Source organism: Lepus europaeus, chromosome 10 (assembly GCF_033115175.1).
Source record: "Lepus europaeus isolate LE1 chromosome 10, mLepTim1.pri, whole genome shotgun sequence".
In the NCBI taxonomy this organism is placed as follows: domain Eukaryota; kingdom Metazoa; phylum Chordata; class Mammalia; order Lagomorpha; family Leporidae; genus Lepus; species Lepus europaeus.
Window position 1 is genome coordinate 115,539,971 of NC_084836.1, and position 13,477 is coordinate 115,553,447.

Below are 13,477 nucleotides of genomic sequence, written 5' to 3' on the forward strand. Positions count from 1 at the left end.
GGCTCTGCCTGGCCCAGCATAATTTGGAGTCGGGGACGCGGGCCTGGGTGTGGATCCGGCCCTGTGCTCCGTGCCTCTCTCCGGGCCGGGTCTACTGTCCAGCTCTGAGGGCTGGGTGAGATGATCCATGGGAAACACTTGGCCTAGGGCCGGGTGCCTGAGAGCCATGGGAGCACCCACTTTGAGCGTTTGCTTTTTCATTGCCCAGGTGTGCCCGGAGCAGGGGCCATGCCAGGCACTGGGAGGAGAGGCGCCTCGCCCTCCGTATGGGCTACGGGTCAGGAACTGTCGCTTGCCTGGGACTGTGTCGTGCTGCACAGCCTGGCGTCCTCCCTGACCGCCTGCGTGTGCCAGGCCAATCTTGTACTCCAGTTTCTGGTTTGCAAAACTCGGTTGCTGAACCCAAGGCCCCGGGAGCCCCCGGAGCTCCTGATCTGACTTCGGTCGTCTGCGGCGGCAGGGAGTGGAGCCTGACCGAGGTGCTGTGGAAATCATTGGAATTGGCTTCGTTTGTGACAGTTTTGACACTTCTGAAAAGCGTGCACCTGTGACAAACGCACGGGCCCGGTGGCCATGGAGCATGGGTGCCTGGTGCCGTCCATGCCCTGTTCCCCTCTCGAGGCCTCCGCCCTTCACCTCCCTGTCCCCTTCCAGGACAACAGGTTCTTCCCAACGCCCTGCCTGTCCTTGCCACTCGTGTGCCCTGCTGTTTCCACTCCCTGTGTCTCGGAGGTCTTTCCACGTGCGCGGGCAGAGCGCGGCCCGATTATTTTTAGCAGTTGGACGGAGTTTCGTTGTCTGAATTGTAATCGATCCTCCGTGGATGGACACTGAGGTCACGAGGAGTCCTTTGCTGCCACCAAGTGTGCGGACGGACGTCAGCATCCCCGCGTCTGCTTTTGCCTTGACATCGATGGGGAGGCTCTGCCCCAGGAGGGGACCCACTGGGTCCCTAAGGGTGTGGCCCCTGGTGCCAGACTACCTCTCGTGGGGGTCAGTCCTTTCTGGACACGCGCGCCTCAAGGGCAAGGCTCTGTGTGACACTGGGCTGGGAATCCTGCCTGCCTTGGAGGCCTGGCAGGAAAGCGGGTGTGCGATCGGAGTCCCGGGAGTCCCTCACTGCTGTGCCTGGCTCCTCACACTGGCAGCCCTGCCCTTTCTTCCTGAGCACGGCACTGGGGCTGCTCTTCCTGCCCGGGCCAAGCGGGGCTGTGGCTCCCAAGGAGGTGCTGTGGCATCTGCGTGTGTGTAGACAGCACCACCAAGACGCAGTCCACACGCAGACACTGCCACGGGTGAAGCCGCTCACTGCAGCTACCACGGCCACACTGCTCTTCCAGGCGTCTCCTTGCCCCCAAAGAAACCCTCACCCCTCCCTCCCTCACCCGGCCCTGCTGACCTGCTGCTGGCTCTGGATTTGCGTTCTCTGGATAGTTCATCCTGGTTGGTGTTTTGTTTGTTAAAAGGCAGAGAGAGACACACATCTCCCACCTACAACAGCCAGGGCTGGGTTGGGCTGAAGCCTGGAGCTCCACCCAGGTCTCCCACATCCGTGGCAGGGACCCAAGGACTTGAGCCGTTACCTGCTGCCTCCCAGCAGGATGCGGGATTGGACATGGAAGAGCCGGGACTTGAACCCAGGCTCTCCAGCAGGAATGTGGGTGTCCCGGGTGACGTCTGAGCTCCTGGGCCATCTGCCAGCCCCACGTTTGTGTTTCAAAGACCGATGGGGGTGGGCGCTGTGGCACAGTGAGCAGTGCCTGCGTCCACCCACTTCCCAGCCAGCTCCCTGCTAATGCATCCTGGGAGACAGCAGGTGATGGCCCAGGTGCTTGAGCTGGTGCCACTGATGGGGGGAGACCCGGGTGGAGCCCTGGCTAATGTGGCATTTTGGGGACTGAACCAGCAGCTCTCGCTTTCTCTCTTTGTCACTCGGCCTTTCAGATGAATACAAATCAACTTAATCAGCAGGACACTGATTGCCCAGAGGTGCAGAGTGCCCCGCCCACGTGCAGGTTTATTCGGCCATCTTCCTGGTTTTTCGTTTTCCAGGCGATTGGAGGATTGGAGCGTGTGCAGACTGGGGGACTGTGTCTGAGTCACCGTTTGTCTCCGAGGGGGCAGGTGCAGCCCATTCCCACCTGCACAAGCTGGGGGGAGCCACAGCCGCCCTCTTGAGATGGGGATGGGGATGGGGTCTCCAGTCTGCATACTCCCCACCCCTCTGTTGTTTCCCTGACCTGGAGCTCAGTACCAGCTGTCATTATCACGCCACTTGTGCCGCTGTTTGTCAAAGAGTTAGAGAAGCACCTCCGTTGGATGTGGGAGCTGGAAATAAGCAGCTTGCTGGAGACTGACTAGGTTTCTATTTGAAAGGCAACGTTACAGAGAGGCAGTGAGAGAGAGGGAAGGAGGGAGGGAGGGAGGGGTCTTCTATCCGCTGGGTCACACCCCAAATAGCTGCAATAGCCGGAGCTGCGCTGATCCAAAGCCAGGAACCAGGAGCTTCCTCTGGGTCTCCCAGGCAGGTGCAGGGGCCCAAGGACTTGGGCCATCTTATACTGCTTTCCCAGGCCACAGCAGAGAGCTGGATGGGAAGTGAGGCAGCTGGGACTAGAACTGGCGCCCATATGGGGTGCCGGCACTGCAGGCAGCAGCTTTACTCGCTACGCCACAGCTCCAGCCCCACAGGGGACGTTCTTAAGTGTGGCCTGCTGTCCAGCATGCATGTGCTGCCTGGCTTCTGTGTGTGTTTGAGTTTGGAGACCCAGGTGGGGTCAGGTGACAGCCAGGTGTTGCATGGGCCAGCACAGCCCCCAGCTCGCCTCCTTCACTTTTTGAAGGTTTATTTACTTGAAAGGCAGAATGATGGAGAGAGTTGGAGAGACGGGAGAGAGCGATCATTCCTCAAATGTCCACAGCGGTCAGGGCTGGGCCAGGCCGAAGCCAGGAACTCTGTCTGGGTCTCCCACGTGGGTGCAGGGCCCCAAGCACTTGGGTTATCCTCCTCCACTTTTCCAGGCCAGAGCAGGGAGCTGGAGCGGAAGCAGAGCAGCCAGGATTTGGACAGGTGTCCCATAAGGGATGCCAGTGTTGCAGGGAGCGGCTTAACCCGCTGCATCCCAGTGCCGCGCCCCCTCCCCCTTGATCTCACTCACTCACTCACTCATAAGGCAGAGTGGCAGAGAACCAGATCCCCCACCTTTCAGATGGGCAGACAAGCACAGAGGTGGTCGGAGAAGCCTGACATGTAAGGAGACTCAGGGACGCCTGGTGTCCCCGCTCAGGCTGTGACGCCACCAGGAGTACCTGGCTGCCACCTCTCCCCACGTCTTTGTTACTGCAGCGAATGTGCCTGGGTGCACCGGCACCGTGCCCGTCGCCCACGGCTGGGTAATGAGCTCTGAGCACGTTCACCATCAGCCTGGGAGCTGGTGGCACTCGTGGGCTGAGTGCCCAGCCTGGCCTTCCCGGGCGCCTGCCGTGGGTGCTGGCTGTGGGCCGTGCATCCAGTCCCCCATAGGCGCCTCTGCAGCGTCGCCGCCCAGGGGAGCTGGGAGCGTCGTGGAGCGCGGAGCGGGTGGTGTTGGAGCCCAGCCACCTTTGCTGTGCGTCTGTTCCTCACACTCAGACCCTGATGAGGCGCGTGCGGCTGGAGGCTGGCAGGTTCAAGATCAGGGTCGGCTCGCGGTGCCATGACACGGCGAGGCCGTCTGCAGGTGAGGGGGCCTGCAGGAGGGTGAGTGCCAGGGGCCCAGCCACGGCAGGACACCATTGCTGAGGACAGCGGCCCCCTCGGCGTGCACTGAGGGTTAAGTTTCTAACAGGTGACCTGGGGACACAGACCATAGCATCTGCTTCTGCCACATTGTGTGGGCTGCAGGCCAGCCAGGTGCGGGGGTGGAGAGGGCCGTAGCACAGAGGCAGAGTCGTGTTGCCGAAGGGCAAGGGGCGCCGTCTTTGGAAACAGAAGCACCTGCTGTGTGCCAGGCACTGTTCTAGGCTCTGGGAGTGGACAGATGAATGAGACTAAGACCTGTGCCCTCCAGTACCTTCCTTCTCCTGGAGGAGGATGACATGAGACAAAGATTTAGCGTGGTGGCAGTGGTAAATGCTAAAGAGAAAAACACATCGGGCCAGAGAGCTGGGAGTGGGGAGAAGGCCTTGCCATGAAAAGATGGAGCAAAGACTGGAAGGAAGTGACAGGTGTCCTGTATCAGAAAGGGAGCAGCAGGTGCAAAGGCCCTGGGGCGAGGATGTGCCTGCTCAGTGGAGGGCATGGTGCAGGTCCTGAGGTCAGGGAGGAGGCACAGGGTTTAAATTGTGCAGGGCCGGGGGTGTCAGGTGTCACCGAGATGGGAGCCCCGGGCAGTGGAAGTCTGTGAGCTATAATTTACGTAGCATAAAATTCACCATTTTCAAGTGTAGTTGAGCGTTTCTTAGTAATATACACTGTGTTGTGCCAACATTACGGTGATCTAATTCCAGAACATTCCTGCCACCCCAGTAACATCCCGCAGCTCTTACCAGTTACTCCCTCGTTCACTCCCTCAGTTCCATGAGGGAGGAAGCCACAGGTCTCCAGGAAGTGGATCTGAGCCATGGCCTCCTGTGGCTTCTCTCCCTCAGTGTGGGTGTACAGGGACTGCCGTGCTGCGGGTACCAGGGCCTTGCTCCTAAGCAGTGCTCCGCCGCGTGGCCGTGCCACGGTCCCTCTGTCCATCACTCGGGGAGCGCTGGGCTGTTCCCTCTTCTTGGCTGATAGCAGTGTTGTCCCTTCTCTGGGCTGTGCAGCTTGGTCACTCGGCACCTCTGTGCTTCTTGGAGGATCTGCCATCCCGTGTCCTCGCCGGCCGCATGAGGACCACAGCGGGTCGCGTTCTTCCAGTGCTCGTGGACGTCCGTTTGCTGATGGTCGCCGTCTGGGTTGGGGCAGAGTCGCGCTGTGCGATTCTGAGCCCGGGAGCTCTGCTTCGCACCCGAGCCTTGGAGGGGCAGACTGCCGGCGAGCTGGAGTGGGCTACTGCAGTGGTGCCAGCCGGGCAGGGTGGGGAGAAGGAGATGGCGAGAGGGGGTCGGGCTTGGGGGCCCTTTGGAAGGCGGGGCCCAGGGTCGGACGGGGGTGGGGAGTGAGGAAGATGAGCCGAGCCTGTGGCGCCTGTGGCCTTTTGTGGACGTGGAGGAGGCCACGGGTGCAGGAGCTGAGTGTCTTCTGCACCTGTCACTGGGCGGGCGGGGCCGGCCCCTCTTGAGGTTCTCGCCTCTCTGGGAGAAGAGGGTGTGGAAGGAGGGGGCACAGGCGTGGTCGCGCGTGTTGCAGGGTGCCCACCCGCCCTGTCTGCCCCCAGCGAGGCCTCGGCCCCCTCCCCGGGAGCGAGCGGAGTGCTTTAAGCCCAGGGAGCAGCGAGAGCAGCGGAAACATTCCTTTTGCTTTCAGGCTGGTAGAAAGGGGCACGCGGGCCGCAGCTGGGGCCACCGCTGTCGCTGTCGGGGCCACCAAGGGGACCGGCTTGAGAGCAGATTGTCCCACGAGTGGCTGGTGGGCGTGGGGGGAGCTGGCTGAGCCTGAGCGGCTTCCTGCTGGTTGGGAATCTTCGGGCACTTGTTCCTGCCTTAGCTGACTTCCTCCTCCCTGCTCCCAGGCCCGGCCCGAGGTGGCAGCGGGGCGGGGGGGGGGGGGGACTGACGGCACCGGTCACGGGCTCCTTCCTCTCCCTTAGCTCTGGAGCTACAGAGCAGGGACCAGTTCTGGCTTCCGAACCTGTGAGCTGTGTGACCTTGAACAAGTGAGGTAACCTCTCTGATCCTCTGTTGTCCATCTATACAGAGGGGGGACGAATAGCATCCCCTGGGGAGGGCTCTTGTTGGGAGCCAGGTGAGCTAAGCCGTCGCCGGCAACACACCCCAGCCTGGCGTCTGGAGCAGCTCTTGGCGGAACGAGTTGCTCACGCTTGCCGTGTCCGGTTGACTTCCTCACAGCCCTGCCAGGTGGTGTGATGGGGCCCGGCACGGGGGAACCACCCACAATGCACATGGCCGCTGGGTTCAGGTCTCAGGGCTGGCAGAGGTGGCTGTCCGGTGGGAACGCGCCGCCGCCATCTGAACACGCAGTGTGGGTGGAGATCCGATTCCTGGCCGGCGGGGCTGGGCTGTGCCGTGCTGGCCCCATGGGGGTCTTACCTTCCCAGGCGTGGTGGGTCTGGGGTCTTGGTGGCCCACACCCGAGTCCCATTTCCATCCCCCCCATCTCCCTCTCCTCCTCCCTCCCCAGTGCCCCCTGGCTCCCTCTTTCTCCCTTGGCACACACATGACCTTCATTTGACTTTGCAGGGTTGGGGCTCCCCTCGCTGAGGCCCCCTGTCCGCCGGGGCTCCCCACGGAGGCCCAGCGTGGCCGCAGCCCAGAGTGAGAGCGCTGCCTCTCACCACTGTTTTCACTCAGCCAGCCCAGACCTGCAGTATAAACCCCTCAGGGCCCCCTGGGAGGTGAGGGAGCCTCCAGGTGCAGAGGGCGGGGCTGGGGGCGGAGCCAGTACAACTAGCACCACTGCTGGTGTGGAAATCGTGGAAGTCGAGCCCGTGGAGGGGACGCACAGTTCAGGCTGACCGTGGCACTCGTGAGCAGAGCGGGGTTGGGCCTGGCCCGCCCCTGTGCTATCGGTGTTGGGCTTGGCCCAAGGTTTTCTTTTTATTTTTTTTGAATGTGTTCCAATCTTTAAGAATTGGGACGTTTCCCATAAAACGAGAACGTCTGGCTCCTCTTAACAAGTGGAAAGCTCTGGCAGCCCCCGGTGCACACCTCCTGACGGCTGCCGAGGGCGGGCTGTGGCAGAGCCGGCCCTCGGGGTGACCGCGACCGTGCCGCCCGCCCATTCGACCCTCTCCAGGAGCTTTGGGTGCTTAGCTCACATAAGGTGGCCTCGAGCGAGCCACCTCCCCAGGGGCTGTGCGTCTGGGCTGAGCCGGCAGTCACCAGGCCCCAGCAGGCTGCCGGGTACCCAGTCCCAGTCCCGCCAAGCACCAGACTTCTGAGTGCGTGTCATGACCAGGGCTGCGCCTCACCTCCTGCACCCCGCTGCTCTCCCCCTCGGGTGCAGGCTGCTCGGGGCAGGCCCCGTGTTTCTAAGAGCGGACTCCGACCCTTGCTCGCTGTGTGACCCTGGGCGGGTTACCTGGCCTCTCTGAGCCCCTGCTTCCTCCTCTGTGCAGTGGGGGGCGGGGGACCAGGGTCACCGTGTTGCCTCCTGTTGGTATTGACTCGGCTCTTTAGAAAGAGCGATGGCGGCACCAAGGCGGTGCCGACGGGGCCGCGGGGGCTTCGCAGGGGGTGTTGGGAAGGAGCTGGGCACAAGCCTACCACTTGGTTTGCTTCAAGAAAGAAAAAGAAAAGGGACGTTGTCTCCCTGGAAACGCTCGCTGATCTCCAGGGTCTGGCTGTTTTGCAGGCAAAGGAGGTGGAGGACACCATCGAGGCGATGATCCTGGGCCTAGAGGAGTTCTGCAGCCTGGCCGACGTGGTGAGGTTTCCCCCGGCCGCGGCCTCGGGCCCAGGCCACCTTTGAGCCCCTTGCTCTGCTTTCCTGGGAAGCCATCTTGGTGGTGATGTTGCAACCAGAAGGAATGGGGCAGCGGCCAGCGGTGGGAGGCCGGCCACACGCTCCGACCCTCCCTCTCCCTCTCCCTCCACCCCAAGTGCTTCCTGGGGCGGCCATCTTGGGGCCGTCTCTCCCCCAGAGGAGCCAGGAGCCGGCCACGAGGTGGCACTCTCGGGCCCGGCGCGGGGAGCCTTGCCTGGGGAAGTGAGGGCTATATATAACTTGGCTGGTGCTGCCAGCCCACACGCTGCAAACATGGAGACGGCCAGGAAGTGGCTCCAGGCCCCTGCCGCCTGGAGGAGCCAGGAGCCCAGGCCCTCGCTGGGCGTCGGTTCCCCTCCTGAGCCCCTCTGCTTTCTCCGCCTCGCCTCCTGGCCCTGCGGGTTGGGTCCCGTGGCCTAGGCTGGTGGAGGAAGCGGATGGGAGACCACTCCGCAGGCCCCACGACGGCGTCTCCTCCCCGTGTCCTCTCCGGAGCTGCTATGGGTCTCGTGTCCCCAGGGTTCTTGCCAGCCGGGTGGGGAGCCCCTGGGAGCAATGATGGAATGTTCTAGAAGTGCCCAAGCTTACGAAAGGCATGACAACCTGGGTGTAAGGCTTCTGCCTGGAGGCCGGAGGGTGGAGCACTGTGTGGTGACCAGGCCCTGCCTCTCCCCAGAGTGGATGCCTGTCCAGCCGGGCCCCGGGGTATAGATTCGGGGCCCTGAGAATCGGTGTCCAGAGCCCGAGTGGCATTTGTGAGAGCCCAGGGGAGTAATGGGAGCAGACCCTGTTGTGCCGGGCGCGGATGAGGCAGCCCCATGTCCTGCGCGCTGGGTGACCCCTGTGCAGCTGGTAGACCTGTGCGAGCCTGCCTGGGCCGGCCTCGTGGATGCACAGTGGAGAGGGGACATTCCTGAGAGGCCTGTGTGTATTTTTCTCTTCGGAGCCTGTGTTTGAGTTCGCAGGCAGGAAGGAGCAGGCCTGTCGGAGCTGGCCAGCCCTCTGTCATCACTACACATCAGACCCCGAGCGAGGGTCCCCCCCAGCCCCAGGCTGCTGGCGGAGGTGGGTGTGGGGAGCGGTGGCTGGCAGGTTCACGGCTGGCTGGCAGAGGTGTTCAGTCCTGCCTGGGAGACTGGGGAGGCTTCACAGAGCAGGTGGTGATGGACTGGGGACGGAAGGGGGAGCAGAGAGAGTCGGGCGGACGGGGACTGGCGGAGGGACCAGCATGGCCCCAGGGCAGAGAGGCTGGGGGTCGGGCGTGGCCGGCCTATGGAGAACGTTGGCCGAGGGCGGGTGGAGTGATCCAGGGACACCTCCATGCCCAAGTGTCAGCCCGTGCTTCCGTGGGCATCGTGTGGAAGGGGCCCCTCCATCGGCCAGGACCAGGACCGGGGAGGGGGAGCTGCTGGGAGCTGCAGAGGGTCGGCCCCGCCCAGCCCTGGGGACTAGCAAGGCTTCAGCTCTGTGTGGCCTCGGGGCCCGTGGCTGCCTGGAAACCTGGCGATGGTTTCTGCAGAGAGACTCTGATTTGGGGTCCCAAGCCGATGGCCCTGGGCCCAGTCCTGTCTATGGATCTATTGATATTTCTGGGGCAGATGGAGACTAGGAAGTCTCTCCACTTCTGACCCCACTGAAAGTGGGAAAATAAAGCCACGCCACGGGGTCCCGGGGGCAGCAGGCTTCCTCGGGAGGCCACCCGGTGAGCCTGTGTCACTGGAACGCGCCCCGTCCGTGAGGGAGGCATCCTTGGCCATCTGAGAAGTCATGTCAGCCCCCGATGGTGAGGCTCCGCCCCCCCCCCCCCCCCCCGTGGGTCTGTGCCCGGGCGGCCCCAGCCTGGCGCCTCCTGTTCTCTTTGATCGTTAAGCATTTGTGTTTCTTTTTGTTTACGGCAGAGGGAGGGAGACAAAGCAAGTGTCTCATCTGCTGGTTCACTCCCCAGATGCCGGCTATGGCTGGGGCTGATCTTGGAATTCAGTCCAGGGCTCCCGTGTGCATGGGTGGCAGGGGCGCGGCTACTTGAGCCTTCGCCGCTGCCTCCCAGGGTCTGCATTAGCTGGGAGCTGGAATTAGGAGCCGGAGCGCATGGGAAACCCAGGTGCTTCCACACGGGACACGCGTGTCTTGAGCACTAGGCCTGAAGCCCACCCCTCTCCTCCTCTTTAGAGCTGCTTGAAGATGCAGGCGAGGGTGGCTGGGGCTTGTACAGAGTGGACAGCGCCATCCCGCTGGCCGCGGTCGCCTGCTCCCTGCGTGGCTGCAGAGGTGCTCTTAGCTCAGGTGCGAGGCAGGGGGACGCCAGCCCCTTCCTGTTGACCCCTCCCCGCTCTGGCCCATGTACTTCTCCCCCCAGCCCTTCCTAGCCCACACTCCGTCCCTGAAATCCACGGCTCACATCGGCACCTGTTCTGCCCGTCTCCGTTATGCTGCCCCCACCACGGGGCCCTGCACACACAGTGACACCTCCTGGAGCCTCTGTCGCCCCCGCTGTGGAGTGCAGACAGTGGTCCTGGTTGTGGGCTGCAGAACTCTGCCACGGCTTAGAAGTGTGACAGCGCGACTTACTTTGTGGGCTAGAGCAGGGCGCGAGGGGTCAGCTCGTCCGACCTATGGGCCAGCGCCCTGGGTGGGGCTGTCCACTTATTGGTACCTGGCTGCCTTGAGGCCAGGGGATGGGCATTGATCTGTGAGAGGTCAGAGCAGTCACACGCCCCACCCCCCATCACGGGACGGGCGGAGCGAGTGCTGTGACGCACAGGTTAAGCTACCCCTTGTGACGCCCGCATCCCACATTGAGTGCCTGCGTTCGAACCCGAGCTTGGTGCCTGCGAATGCCCACCCTGGGAAGCAGGAGGTGATGGCTCAGGGACCCAGGTCTCTGCTACTGCACGGGAGATCTGATTTGAGTTTCTGGCTCCCAGCTTCAGCCTGGCCCAGCCCTGGCTGCTATGGACACTGGGGGAGTGAACCAGCAGATAGAAGATTCCTCTCTATCTCTTTGAAACACACACACACACACTGATTAGCAACATTAAAACAGTGGTGTTAATGGATGTGGTGCCAATCAGATAGTGCTTAGCTCTGGGAGGATGGTCATGGCTGGAGGACGCCTACGGCCTCCTGGGCCCCTGGAGGGCCCGTGTGTTGGCGTGCGTGCCGTTAACGCAGACATGAACGGATGTACAAATCCATCAAGCCGTCGGCTTAAGACCTGGGCGCGTCCTTGTGTGAGATTTACACTCTGCTGAAGGTGACGGCGGAGCGTGGTGCCTGCCGTGTAGGCAATGGCTGATAAGTGGCGGCTCCTGTGTCGCGGGTGTCAAAGCACCCGCGACGCTGGGCGTAGAAGCTGGGTTTGCAGGCTCCGTGCACACCGGTCCTGGGACTGCGTGTCTGGTTCCTCTGAAGCCCCAGTGGCCTTGGGCCTACCTCCCGGTCTGCAGGGAGCAGGCTCCTACCTCGCTCACATAGATGGAGACCATTTCCTGTTGGCCTGCGCCCAGCAGTTGCATTTGGCATTGCTGTGTGTTCTTGGGTCAAGTGCATTTGGCTCTCCTTCCTGGGGCCTTTGAATCACTCTGGGCAGCCGCCTTTGCCGCGTGGTGACCTCAGCACTGGCCACCCAGACTCCCGGGCTCCGAGACCAGCTCTGGGGAGGTGGGAGGAGAGGCTGGGGAAGGGGCCCCAAGCCCCAGGCTATAAACCCAGGTGCGCATTCATGCTGGAAGAGGCTCAGAGAGCGCTGGGCGCCGGCTGACGTCCCCTGGCTCTGCTCAGGGCACGGCCCCAGACCTGCCAGTGCAGGTGTCTGACGTCACCAGCCCAGCGCCTTGGGTATGAGAAGGAAATGTCACCTTCAGCCTCTTCTGTGAGAAGAGAAGTGCTCTGGGTAGCCATGGACTCCAGGTGGGGAGGCCTTAGGGAGTGGTGGGGACTGTGGCTCAACAAGGCAGCTGTCCCCAACTGCAGCTGATTGCCACGTGGGACAAGGGCTCAGTGTGGCCAGGTCGTCTTGCCTTCCATCAGGAGCCAGGAATGTGGGTTTCTAAGGGAAACAGCCGGAATGGAGGTCTCGGCATCTCTGATGTCGCCGCACCCAGGAGAGCGCGTGTCTAGGCCTCTGGCGTTGGCGTGGGGTGGCCGCGGGCAGACCTGGAGCGGATCCCCGTGGCGACCTAGCTCCGTTCTCTAAGCTGGCCTGCAAGCAGCACTGAAGAGCAAGCGGTTCCGGGCTCCCAGAATCAGATCTGCTGGTTTCCTCTTGTGCCGGGGCCTCCGTTAAACTCAACTTTTCCCACCGTGGGGCCAAGGGGAAGCTCGGGGGTCTTTGCAGCCCACCTTCTGGGCAGGCGTGACCCTCATCAAGCCCCTGGAGGGGCGACTTCCGGCCCCGCCCACAGTCACTGCAGGTTCTGATTCCTTGGGGCTTTGAGGAAGGGGGGCGGCCCCTCCACCTTCCCCTCCACCACCTCCCCTCGCTGCTGGGGGAGGCTGAGACCAGCCCCTGTCCTCCCTCCCTCCTCCTGTTCTTAGAGGCTCAGGGAGGGAGAGGGTTTGCGTCTGCTGCCCAGTGTCTGACCTCGCCATGGCCTGCGTTCTCTGCTCTCGGTGTTTTCTCCTGCAGCCTTGCCCACGGTGGACGGCGGACGGACGGGCTTCTCCATGGAAACGCAGCCTGGGGAGGAGGGAGGGTGCGGAGGACTTGCCCTACCGCTGCCGATGCGTGCGCTTGGGCCGTCTTCCGCAGGCTCCAGGGTGCACCGGCGGGAAGCCGGACTCAAACCGGCCTTCGCATGCGGGCTGCGGGCGTCGCAGGTGGTGGCTTAGCGCACAGCTGCACGGCTGCTGATGCTGAGACGCTGTCGATCCAGACCCAACCGTTTGCAATTCTAAGCCACATTCTCGTGTTTGCTTTTGGGGACAGTGGCAAAGGTCATTCAGAGAGCTCCCGTTCACCCCCACCCCATGTCCCATGGTGCCTTCCTCCGGTGGCTACACCTGCACACAGGGCCTGCCTGGGGGCGGCGGGCTAAGCTGCCACCTGCAACACCAGTGTCCCACGTTGGGGTGCTGGCTCAAGTCCCTGCTGCTCCATTTCCAATGCAGGTACCTGCTGATGCTCCTGGGAAAGCAGCAGAAGATGGCCCACGTACTTGGCCCTGCCCTGGCCCAGCCCCAGCCATTGTGGCCATTTGGGGAGTGAACCAAAGAGTGGAAGATGCCCCCCCCCCCCCGCCTGCCTCTCTGTCCCTCTCTGCCTCTCTCCCTGTCACTCTGAATTTCAAATTAAAAATCTTTAAATCGAAGCCCAGCCTGGGACATGGCTGCCCACTCTACTCCACTCTGTCTGAACACGGCAGCTCCCCGATGTCCTGCTGGCCCGAGGTCCGGCCCAGGATGTCTGTCGCGTGGCAGAGCGGTCTCTCCTTGCTTTTTGGACCCTCCCGGCTGTCCCTGGCCTTGGAGACCTGATCAAGTGTTGTGGAAGGCCCGGGACTTGGCTTTATCTGCTGTCGTCCTGTGGTTAGGCTGGAGGTGGGCACCGTCTCCCATCCCACCCGGGCACCCGGCACGGTGCTGTTTGCCCTTCCAGTCCTCTGCTTGCTCACTCTGCTTCCAGGTGGCCGCAGTGCCTGCCGGGCCATTCGGGCTGCGTGGGTGGCAGCGACTCTGCCTTTGGGGAGGACTGGGCAGGTCTGTCCAGTGCGGTCACGGTGCTTTCCTCGTGGCTGAATCCTCGCCCTGGAACCGTGGGTATGGGCGGCTGGCAGGGCTTACCTGGTGCTTGGGGTTCACCATCCAGTCCTGACTCGGCTGCTCGAGTTGTCCCAGCTCAGCCCCGCCCCCCTGCCAGCTCAGCCCCGCCCCCCTGCCAGCTCAGCCCCGCCCCTCTGCCAG

General features: G+C 62.8%; 1 protein-coding gene across 1 annotated transcript in view; it reads left to right on the forward strand.

Annotated features, from left to right (window-relative positions):
- Positions 1 to 13,477, forward strand: part of BCAS4 (breast carcinoma amplified sequence 4) — a 56,962-nt gene that overhangs the window by 5,984 nt on the left and 37,501 nt on the right. Inside the window, exon 2 of the mRNA XM_062204362.1 lies at positions 7,445 to 7,516. Within this exon, the coding sequence (XP_062060346.1) occupies positions 7,445 to 7,516 (72 nt within the window). The remainder of the gene's footprint in view (positions 1 to 7,444; positions 7,517 to 13,477) is intronic.